The sequence below is a fragment of the Macaca fascicularis genome, chromosome 14 (assembly GCF_037993035.2).
Source record: "Macaca fascicularis isolate 582-1 chromosome 14, T2T-MFA8v1.1".
Lineage (NCBI taxonomy): Eukaryota > Metazoa > Chordata > Mammalia > Primates > Cercopithecidae > Macaca > Macaca fascicularis.
This window is the reverse complement of record NC_088388.1, coordinates 22,459,725-22,471,737: the sequence shown is the minus strand read 5'-3', so window position 1 is coordinate 22,471,737 and position 12,013 is coordinate 22,459,725. Positions and strand designations below refer to the sequence as shown.

General features: G+C 42.7%; 2 protein-coding genes across 8 annotated transcripts in view; both read left to right on the top strand.

Moving 5' to 3' along the window:
* TTC17 (tetratricopeptide repeat domain 17) overlaps positions 1 to 12,013 on the top strand; it is a 139,182-nt gene that overhangs the window by 2,608 nt on the left and 124,561 nt on the right. The gene's annotated exons all lie outside the window — the stretch shown is intronic.
* Positions 4,190 to 11,271, top strand: LOC135967181 (protein GVQW1-like). The gene is made up of 4 exons (XM_065529297.2): positions 4,190 to 4,229; positions 4,501 to 4,659; positions 7,128 to 7,135; positions 11,033 to 11,271. The coding sequence occupies exons 1-4, from the start codon at positions 4,190 to 4,192 to the stop codon at positions 11,150 to 11,152; spliced, it is 327 nt and encodes a 108-aa protein (XP_065385369.1). The 3' UTR covers positions 11,153 to 11,271.

Genomic DNA, 12,013 nt, shown 5'->3' with positions numbered 1-12,013 from the left:
CTTTTACAATAAAGTGTCAAAATACCTCATGTAATTCATGAATACTTCACTGAAAGTGAAAAACAGAATGGTTGTATGGACACAGTACAGTTGCTACCAAATGAGTATCACTTTTGCAACATTGTAAAGTCAAGAAATCTAAGTTGAACCATGGAAAGGTGGGGACCATCTGTCTACTTTGTCCTAACTGACATACCAAATTCTTGCTACTTATTCTTGGTTACAATATTTGAAAGCAAAAGTGTGATTTCAGTTTTAAAGTGACCTACTACCAGGGAAAGGGCTAAGGGCTAACTGGATTGACAGCTTTTAGAAAATTAGATTGGTATATACATACCTTTTGAGAACCTTTGATATTAAACCTATCCAAATTAGATACATGGGTCATTGTTTTCCACAGTGATCGTAAAGAAGTACTTATGGCTTAAAAATCTGAATTGCCCAAAATACAGATTTAAGCGGACATTTTCGATCATTATAACTTTCTTTTTTTTTTTGAGACGGAGTTTCACTCTTGTTGCCCAGGCTGGAGTGCAATGGCGCTATCTCGGCTCACTGCAACCTCTGCCTCGCAGGTTCAAGCAGTTCTCCTGCGTCAGCCTCCGGAGTAGCTGGGATTACAGGCACGCGCCACCACGCCAGGCTAATTTGTGTGTGTGTGTATTTTTAGTAAAGACGGAGTTTCACCATACTGGACAGGCTGGTCTTGAACTCCTAACCTTGTGATCCGCCCGCCTCTGCCTCCCAAAGTGCTGGGATTACAGGTGTGAGCCACTGTGCTCGGCCATTATAACTTTTTAAGCACAGCAAGGAGTCTTTACCAGGAGAGATGAAAATTCATTTGATTTTTTATATTTCAAGGTTTAGCAGACAATAAAGATAGGCACCCACCAGTTACATACTGCAGACTTGTCAACATGCATATGTATTGGAAATGGTACATCCTTTGGTGGGTTTAAAGGGGGGCTTAAGTAAGAGCAAGGAGCATACATTCCTGCAGGCAACCTCTTCACAATCAGAGCTGGGCTGCTGCAGGCAGCAGCTGGTGTCCATTACGTGGCATGGCAGTTAAAGGAATTATTTCTTTCTCTTTTAGAGATGGGGGTCTTTATTGCCCAGGCTGAAGTGCATGGTTATTCCCATGCATTGCAGCTTCAATTGATCTTCCCACCTCAGCCTCCTGAGTAGTGGGGACTACAGGCTTGTGCCACCATGCCCAGCAAGTTGTTGCATTTCACAATCCTTGCCTCAGCTAGGAAGCATACCTTCCCCAATTTTTAGGTTATGTTTACTGAGCTGCCACTGAATTCCCAAATATAGTCCAGGGAATCCTGGAGCTGGAATGTGGAGAGAACATTCTAGTCACTAAGCTCCTTTTCCACTGGTGTCAGAGGAAAGAGAAACCCCCTCTTCTCCTCTTTGGCTCTGTGCTGTTTTCTTAGCTTTGGGCTTTGACATACCTCTGATGCCCTAGTCTCTGTCGCTGGTACCTGGAACCTAGTAAGGCCGTCTCACTTTATTTAAGCAAGGGTCCTTAACTTGGACCCCATGGACTTAAGAAGTGAGCTATTATAACCTAGTCACTAAAAGGATCACTAGCATCATCAGGCCAGTGGATCTTTTGGTTGACTTTGTAAAAAATAGGTTTCAGGATAAATTTTGTGTTGTTTCATTTTGAGGTTGTTTTTGCTTAATCACTAGTTTGGCAATATCTACTTTCTATTTTCTGTTTTTTATCAAGTGTCTGGCAATTTACTTGCATCAAAGGTTAAACTTTTGTGAATTTGCCTAAGAGCGTAACCACTCTATAGCACATCATTTCGTTGAAAAAAATGTATGTTCCATGTTCTAGGTAGCAGCTAACAAGAGAAACTCTTGAAATGTTACCAGTTTGTTAGCTGTGGCCTTATTGAATCAAGAAGTTGTATTGCTAGCACTGAGTTCTCTGCCTCTGGATATTCTTTTTCTTCAGAAGTGGAGGGCTAAAAATTTAAGTAAATAAAGAGTATCATCTGTATCAGCTGTCTTGTACATTTGAATATTTGTATTCTTTGTCACCATTTCCCTCTTCTCCAATCTTACTTAGAACTGTAGACTTTCAGATTTGGAAAACATTCTTAAAGATTATATAGTACAACTCCTAAGAGAGAAAGTCACTCAAAGTCATGTAACTAATGTGTGGCATTTGGTAGCAATAGTAAGTAAAAATGGATTAGTCTGCAGTAGCATGCAGGTGAGCACTTTGTACTCAGTAAGTTTCAAGTACATTTTTTTCCTCTCATAATACCTATAAATGAAGGACTACAAAGAAACATAAAAGCAAAAATGGTAATAATGAAGTAAAGATATCTTCTTTTCCAGTTTGCTTTATCTCCATAGAATGTTTTGTGATAATGTAAGATTCAGGGTAAGTGGGTGTGAAAGGATCCTAAATAAGTGTGAGTTCATTTGGCATTTACTTAATCATTTTGCCTTTCAGTCAGGCCAATATCTTCAGAGTACAGATCCTCTTTTTTTTTAAGAGAGACGGAGTCTGACTTTATCACGCAGGCTGGAGTGCAATGGTGTGATTCCGGCTCACTGCAACATCGGCCTCCTGGGTTTAAGCGATTCTCCTGCCTCAGCCTCTCAAATATCTGGGACTACAGGTATTTGAGTGCTAATACAGGTATTAGCACCACCACACCCAGCTAATTTTTGTATTTTTAGTAGGGACAGGGTTTCTTGTCGGCCAGGCTGGTCTCAAACTTCAGGCTTCAAGCAATCCTCCTACCTTGGCCTCCCAAAGTGCTGGGATTATAGGTGCGAGCCATTGTGCCCAGCCATTAATAGCTTGTAAGCGAAGGCCTGGTTTAATTTTGGTCTGATGTTAAGTAATTTGGTTAATCTGGGAGAGAGCATCCATATGGCACTGTGAAGCTGACAGCTTTATTTCTGCGCTTTTCAAAAGTAACTCATCTTTTTTTGTCATAGAAGACTATTTCTATGTTTATACACTTCCGGAATTTAGTTACACCTGGACAGGTCATGGCGGTTATTCACTAATTTGCCAGGCATCTGCCAAACCTTTGCAGTTTGTCCAAGACCTTCACTTCAAAGTGATTCTCATTCAGTCCATTTTTCAGATATCCACTATTATTTTTCTTCTTATAAATTACCCAGATTCGGACTTTGTTTATACTATAGGGCAGTGAAAGGAGCTTGGAAATATATAGAGATAAATTAGAACGTTAAATAATTTTCCCAGTTACTTTTTCAATTTTTCAATTTTATTTTTTATGTTTTATTTATTTATTTATTTATTTTTTGAGACAGAGTTTTGCTCTTGTTGCCCAGGCTGGAGTACAATGGCATGATCTCGGCTCCCCTCAACTTCTGCCTCCTGGGTTCAAGTGATTCTCCTGCCTCAGCCTCATGAATAACTGGGATTATAGGCATGCGCCCCCACGCCTGGCTAATTTTATATTTTTAGTAGAGATGGGGTTTCTCCTGGTCAGGCTGGTCTCAAACTCCTGACCTCAGGTGATCCGCCTGCCTCAGCCTCCCAAAGTGCTGGGATTACAGGCATGAGCCACCGCACCCCGCCATAATGTTTTTTATTTTTTAAAGGTCACTCTGTCACCCAGGCTAGAGTACAGTGGCACCATCATAGCTCACCGTGACCTTGAACTCCTGGGCTCAAGTGATCTTCCCACCACAGCCTCCCTAGTACCTGGAACTACAAGTGCACGCCACCACACCTGGCTAGTTTTTTTATTTTTTATTTTTTGTAGAGATGGGGTTATATCATGTTGCTCAGGCTAGAGTTCAGTGGCATGATTATGGCTCATTGTAACCTTGAACTCTTGGGCTCAAGTGATCCTCCCGCCTCAGGCTCCCATGTAGCTGGGACTACGGGCATGTGCCACCACACCCATATAATTTTTGTATTTTTTTGAAGAGACGAGGTTTCACCGTGTCACCTAGGCTGATCTTGATCTCCTGAGCTGAAGCAATCACCTGCCTTGGCCTCCCAAAGTACTGGGATTACGGGCGTAAGCCACCACGCCTGGCCAGCTCATCTCCTTCTCAACTTTGTTGTTTTTGTTTTTTTGCCCTTGCTCTTTTTCATACTCACCCTCTAAATCAGTAGTTCTCAGACTTTACCTTGCACAGAAATAATTGGGGAGTTGGGAGTTGTTTGCTTAAAATGCGGATTTCCAGGACATCCAGTGTATCTGATTCAGTAGGTTGGTGGTAAAGCCAGGGATTCTGCGTTTTTATCAGACTCCTTAGGAGAGTATAATGCAGGTAGACCGTACATCAGTCTAAGAAATTCAGTTTTAGAATTCCACCTTCTGTTCCAGTTTTTTTAAACTCTCTACATACACCTGAGCACCCTCATCTTGTCTCAGGACATCAGTTACCATATATATGCTGAGAGGATCTGCATTCCTTTTGTAAGTATTTTTTTTCTCCAGAGTTGTAGATTTAAGACCTTTTTTTTTTTTTTTTTTTGAGTTGGAGTCTCGCTCTGTCGCCAGGCTGTGGTGCAGTGGCGCAATCTCGGCTCACTGCAACCTCCGCCTCCCGGGTTCAAACAATTCTTCTGCCTCAGCCTCCCGAGTAGCTGGGACTACAATCACATGCCACCTTGCCCGGCTAATTTTTGTATTTTTAGTAGAGATGGGGTTTCACTGTATTGGCCAGGATGGTCTCAAACTCCTGACCTGGTGATCCACCAGCCTCGACCTCCCAAAGTGTTGGGATTACAGGCATGAGCCACCACACCCAGCCTATAACTTTTAATTCAGTGTGAATGTCTCCTGAGTACTTCAAGCTAAAATGACCAAGTTGAAACTCATTTTTACCCCTAAATTGCATCAAGCCGTATTATTGCTAATGTAATGAAAGATACTACCAACCACTGTTGATATGGTTTGACTGTGTCCCCACTCAAATCTCCTCCACCATAATTGTGAGGCTTCCCCAGCCACGTGGACCTGTGAGTCCTCCATTAAACCTCTTTCCTTTATAAATTGCCCAGTCTCGGGCATGTCTTTATCAGCAGCGTGAAAACAAACTAATACAACTAACTACCTATTTGTTCATGTCAGAAATCTAGTTGTCTTTAATTCCTTTGTCTCCCTTAGCCCTTACCAAGATCTTTGTTTTACTAATTATATTTTACTTTTTCCCATAGTTACTATCATTACTCTAATTCAGGCCACCTTATTATTGCCACAGCTTCCTGTTCTCGTCCTTTGTTTTATGTAATTAAAAATTTTGAAACCATCCTGGGCAACATGGTAAAACCCCATCTCTACTAAAATACTAAAAAATTAGCCAGGCATGGTGGTACGCACCTGTAATCCAAGCTACTTGGGAGTCTGAGGTGGGAGAATCGCTTGAGACCGGGAGGTGGAGGTTCTGGTGACCCAAGATCATGCCACTGCACTCCAGCTTGTGTGACAGAGTGAGACTCTACCTCAAAAAAAAAAAAAAAAAAAAATTGAATTCAGAAATAATGCATGGCATTGTAAAAATAAACATGCACCATGGCAGCATGGGAGTATTTAAAGTAATAAAGTGAAATCCCCCCACCTCTGTGCACTCTCACTCCCCAGAGAAAGCTACCTTTAGTAGTTTGGTGCATATCCCAGGATATGGTCCAGCCTCTTTATATTGACAAGGTTTTAGTTGGGGAAGGGAGACAGATTCTTGAATATATCTTACGTGACCTGGCCCTTCCTCTCTAGCCTTATCTCTGGTCATCCTTGAATACCCCACCCTCACCCTAGAATAACACACACAGCCATACTGACTTAGCTTTTGTGAGCTTCCCCAAATATGCTGTGTTCTCACTTCTTCTGGGCCTTTGCACATGCTGTTCTTCCCCCAACACTCGAGTCTAGCTGAGTCATACTCATCATAATATAAACATCATTTTCTCAGTGAAGCTTCTGGGATGCCCAAATTTGAATAAGCTGTTCTATGTGCTTCCGTAGCATTCCTGAATTCCTTTATGAAAGCATCTACCATACTATGTTGGGCTTGCCTACTTAGGTAAATGCCACACTAGACATTTCTCAATGAATCCTTATAGTATTCAGTAATATGTTAGTCATCTGGGGACTAAGCCTAAAGGAAGCCTCAGACTTCCATGTCTTTAAGCTTTGACTAACGCATTAGTGAATCAGCCCTTAGGCCCTCAGAAAAGGTGCACAGTGGATGAGAAGAGCCATAATTTCAGAGATCATTCCTGCTTATCTACTGTAGTCATGCTGCGTTATGCAAGGGGAAATCATCCTCGCTGTCTTTGTAACCAGTTTAGATATATCTAAAAGGTCAGCTTTAATGGGCAGGCATCAAAAAGCAAAAAGTACGGGGCAACAAGAGACAAGAAAAAAGATAAGCAGAAGAAAAGAATCAGAAAAAACAGAGGCGAGGTAGATGAGAAATGGCAGCTGCACTGTTGAGGAGGGATTAGAACGAGCTGTGGGGTTCAGCAGTTGTTGCAGTTTAGAAGCCACACTGGTGAAAGTAAACAGAAGGCGCTCTGATAGTGAAGAATAAATAAGAGGGCTCGCGAGTTGCTCTCATCACAAATTAGAACAACTTTGCATTCCAAAATGTTAAGGAGCAGGGTGTAAGGTAAAACCTGCATCTCAGCTGTACTCCTTGATAGCAGAAGTGAAAATAAGGGGCATGTCTGTGTGTGTATGTGTGGCTCTTTTACAGACAGACACCCCAAAAGAGTTATTTGTGCTCATGGAGTCTCCTCTCTCATCCTTTTCTTTTAAGCCCCCTCCAATTCATCCTTCATCCCTACAACTCTTGTCAAGATACCCGGAGTCTATGCTCATTTCTCGCTAATTTTGAGTTCTTAGCAGCCCAGCATTTGTCTTCATATCTTACTCAGCTATTTTCTTACATGCTTACCTAAAGGAGTGGCTGACACATAGTATACACTGAGGAAATACTGAATAAGGGGGAGATAATGTGTGCAACCAGCAACTTTTTACACCTGTAATAGCTCTTATATACATTAGCATACAGAAGAGCCACCACACATTCCTGGTTTTTCTTCTCAATCCCTTGCCCTGACTTCTGATTCTCTTCTTCTGAATTTGCCTTTTCTTGATGAGTCTTAGATGTTGATGTGCCCCTTTTCTTCCCTCTGTACGTATGTTCATCGGATGATCTTATGAAGTCTTGGGGCCTAAAATACCTTTTATATTCTAAAGACTCTCAAATCTTATGTGCAGTTTCAACTTCTCCCTGAACTTCAGACTCTCATATCCAACTGCCTACTGAACATCACCATTTAGCTGTCAGCACAAATACATCATGTCCTAAACTAAACTCTTGATTTTCTACCCCACCACACCTGATCTTCCCCCATTCACAAAATTGCCCAGGTCCAAAATTTTGGTATCTTCTTGACTCTTTCTCTCATATCTCATCCCCAACCTAGCAATAACTTGTCAGCCCTACTTCCAGAATGTTTCCTGAATCCAGCCATGTCTTTCCACCTGCATTTCTGTAACTCCAGTCAATACTGTCTTCATCTCTTTACAGAACCTATGCAGTGGCTTCCTACCTGGTCTCCTTGCTTCTACTTTTGTCCCCTAGATCTGTTATCTCCAGAGCAGCCAAAGTAATCTCTTAAAAAGCACAGCTGATCATGTCACTCCCTTTGGGATAGAAGGGAAACAAAGAACATCAGAAAATCTTCAGTAGTTTCCCATCATACTTAGATTAAGATCTGGAGTTTTCCTTATGGCCTACTAGGTCCTGTAAGGTCTAGAACCTGGCCCCTGTCTACTCCTCCAGCCTCGGACACCACTCTCCTCCTCGTATGGTGTGGTGTGCTCTGCCTCGGCCATACTAGCCCTCGGGATGTTCTTCAAACCACCAAGCTTGATTCTGCCTTTGGACCTTTGTCCTTGCTTCTTCCTCTGCAGATGGCATCATGGCTCAGCCTCTCTCTCCTTTCAGGTCTCTCTTCACATGTCATCTCTTCTGACTACTTTTATCTAAAACAGCATCTATTTGAGCTGGGCGCGGTGGCTCACGCCTGTAATCCCAGCACTTTGGGAGACCAAGGTGGGCGGATCACGAGGTCAGGAGATGGAGACCATCTGGCTAACACCATGAAACCCCGTCTCTACTAAAAATACTGAAAATTAGCAGGGTGTGGTGATGGGCGCCTGTAGTCCCAGCTACTCGGGAGGCTGAGGCAGGAGAATGCGTGAACCCAGGAGGCAGAGCTTGCAGTGAGCTTAGATTGTGCCACTGCACTCCAACCTGGGTGACAGAGCAAGACTCTGTCTCAAAAATAAAATAAAATGAAAAATAAAACAGCATCTATTTCTACTATTCTATATTCTTACTGTGCCTTATTTTCCTTTTTTTTGTTGTTGTTGTTGTTGTTTTGTTTTTTTTTTTTTTGAGATGGAGTTTCACTCTGTTGCCCAGGCTGGAGTGCAATGCTGCAGTTTCGGCTCTCTCCAGCCACCACCCCCTGGGTTCAGATGATGCTCCTGCCCCAGCCTCCCAAGTAGCTGGGATTACAGGTGCCCACCACCATGCCTGGCTAATTTTTTGTATTTAGTAGGGACGGGGTTTCACCATGTTGGCCAGGCTGGTCTTGAACTCCTTACTGCAGGTGATCCACCCTCCTTGGCCTCCCAAAGTGCTGAGATTACAGGCGTGAGCCACCATGCCCAGCCCATTGTGCCTTATTTTTCTTCATAGCACTTATTCCTGGCAATGTATTATATGTATTGCCTGTCTTTCAACAAGAACATAAGCTCTGTGAAGGCAAAAACTTCGTTCAGTGAAGCAACCCCAGTGCCTAAAACTGTGGCTGACATATGGTTTACATTCAGGAAATACTGAGAAAGAATGTGTACAAGCAAGGAGTTATTTACACCTGTAATAGCTAATGTAAATACAGAAGGGCCACCATTATTTTAGTAGTCTGGAGCAGGGACAGTGCATTTGCTTTAAAGGTGACAAGCCAGTTTATTCCTTCTCTCTCTTACAAATACAAGTCCTAGGCAATCTAAGTTTTCTCTAAGAACATGGTAATCTCTGAACCAGAGATGTAAAATGGTGCCTTAGATCATGGCTGGAGTGCAGTGGTGCAAGATCATCTACTTTCTTGTTGGTTATTTGGAGATATTCTCTCTCCAACATGTCTTTTATCTGTCTCTCTTATGCTTACATTTTCCATAGTCACTTCAGGTATTTTATTGTTTATTTTATTGGGTTTTTTGTTTGTTTGTTTTTTAACAGAGTCTCGCACTGTCGCCCATGTTGGAGTGCAGTGGTGCGATCTCGGCTAACTGCAACCTCCATCTCCCGGGTTCAAGTAATTCTCCTGCCTCAGTCTCCCAAGTAACTGGGATTACAGGTGCCTGCCACCACGCCCAGCTAATTTTTGCATTTTTAGTAGAGATGGGGTTTCACCAGGATGGCCAGGGTGGTCTTGAACTCCTGCCCGCCTTGGCCTCCCAAAGTGCTGGGATTATAAGCATGAGCCACCGCGCTCACTGCAACTTCAGCCTCCCAGGCTTAAGCGATTCTCCCACCTCAGCCTCCCAAGTAGCTGAGACTACACGTACTTGCTACCACGTCTGGCTAATTTTTATATTTTTTTGTAGAGATGGGGTTTTGTAATATTGCCCAGGCTGGTCTTGAACTTATAGGCTCAAACAATCAGCCCTCCTCAGCCTCCCAAAGTGCTGTGATTACAGGCATGAGCCACCGTGCCCTGCCCACTTCAGGTTTTTTGTTTGCTTTCTTTTTTTCAGACAGTCTTGCTCTGTCTCCTAGGCTGGAGTGCGGTGGTACAGTCATAGCTCACTGCAGCCTTGAACTCTTGGACTCAAACAGTCCTCCCGCCTCAGCCTCCCAAGTAGTTGAGACTACAGGTATTCACTCCCAGGCCTGGCTAATTTATTTTTTGTGTGCGTGGAGATGGGGTTTCACTATGTTGCCCAGGCTGGTCTGGAACCCCCGGGCACAAGTGATCCTCCTACTTTGGCTTTCTAAAGTGCTGAGATTACAGGAGTGAACCACTATGCCTGGCAGCACTTATTTTATTTTATTTTATTTTGTTTGTTTATTTATTTATTTTTCGAGATGGAGTTTCACTCTGTCGCCCAGGCTGGAGTGCAATGGCATGATCTGGGCTCACTGCAGTCTCCACCTCCCAGATTCAAGCAATTCTCCTGCCTCAGCCTCCCGAATAGCTGGGATTACAGGCATGCACCACCATGCCTGGCTAATTTTTTGTATTTTCAGTAGAGACAAGGTTTCACCATGTTGGCCAGGCTGGTCTCGAACTCCTGACCTTAAGCAGTCCTCCTGCCTCAGCCTCTCAAAGTGCTGGGATTACAGGCGTGAGCCACTGCGCCCATTATCTCATTTTATCTTCTTACAGACCCAGTAAGGTGTGAGTGTTGATCTTCTTTCTACTGAATAAAGAAATTTATGCTGAACGTGATTAAACTTGTTAGCCAATGCCATGTAGCTGGGAAGTCTCAAAGTGTGAACTCAGGCTCAGATGTGTTCGTTCCACACCGTTTTCTTTTCTGCAGTTCTGAACATTGTTACCAACATAAGAAAAATTTCTGTAGTTTTATTTGTAAAACATCAAGTTTCTAAAAAAAAAAAAAAAAAAAAAAAGAACTTTTTTCAATTTTAAATTGAATTTAAAACTATAAGACACATAATTATTATTGAAAAGTATTTTTTCCCAAACTACTCAGCATGTTACAAAATGAAGGTGAAAGTTTCAAAACTACTGCAGTCCCTTTTCCTGGAAGCAGTCATAATGAACTTTTTCTTGTGTATTCTTGTTTTATTATTTTTTTGAGATGGAGTCTCGCTCTGTCACCCAGACTAGAGTGCAATGGCACGATCTGGAATCACTGCAACCTCCGCCTCCCAGGTCCAAGTGATTCTCCCATGTCAGCCTCCGGGTAGCTGGGATTCCAGGCACCCGCCATCATGCCCGGCTAATTTTTGTATTTTTGTAGAGATGGGGTTTCACCATATTGGCCAGGCTGGTCTTGAACTCCTGACCTCAGGTGATCCACCCGCCTCGGCCTCCCAAAGTGCTGGGATTACAGGCGTGAGCCACTGTGCCTGGCCCTCATGACTAACTTTTAGTTACTTAATAACAAGACTTAGACATCTGTCAATGTCAAAAATAAAAAGCTACCTCCTCTTTCCTTAAGACTGTTTAGTGTTCTGTTGAATGAATATTCTGTAATGTATTTAATCAGTCCCCTAGTGACAGACATTTAGATTTTTTCTAGGTTTTTTTCTATCATATACAATACTGTAGTAAGTGAAGGTGCTCATTTGTATATCTTTGCATGTTTCTATGCATGTATCTGTAAGATGAATTCTTAGAAATGGAATTATCTGGGGTGGCGCGTGGTGGCTCATGCCTGTAGTCCCAGCACTTTGGGAGGCCGAGGTGGGCGGATCACGACGTCAGGAGATCGAGATCATCCTGGCTAACATGGTGAAACCCCATCTCTACTAAAAATGTAAAAAATTACTGGACGTAGTGGCAGGTGCCTGTAGTCCCAGCTACTCGGGAGGCTGAGGCAGGAGAATGGCATGAACTCGGGAGGCGGAGCTTGCATTGAGCCGAGATCGCGCCACTGCACTCCAGCCTAGGTGACACAGCGAGACTCCATCTCAAAAAAAAAAAAAGAAAGAAAGAAATGGAATTATCTGGTTCAAATAATGCATTATATTTTATTTTCTTAGATAATGCCAAAATTGTCCTAAAAGACTGCATCAGTAGTGTTTGAAAATGCCCAACAGTATTTGGGATATGTAAAACCTTTGTTTATAATTTGATTCTAATGAAAGACTACTTATTCCTTCCATTGCCCATAGCTTAGCAGTGTTGTGGCTATCGGTAGACATATGAACAAAAAGGAACCTTCGGTTTGGTTTTGTTGCCTTCATAGACAAATTAAACCTTTGTTATTAATGCGTGTTT

Bases quoted from the DNA above. Each gene is read 5' to 3' on its own strand.
- LOC135967181 (XM_065529297.2), top strand. From the start codon at position 4,190: ATGCGGATTTCCAGGACATCCAGTGTATCTGATTCAGTAG. The intron at 4,230-4,500 runs GTTGGTGGTAAA...TTTTTTTTTGAG, and splicing joins CAGTGTATCTGATTCAGTAG to TTGGAGTCTCGCTCTGTCGC.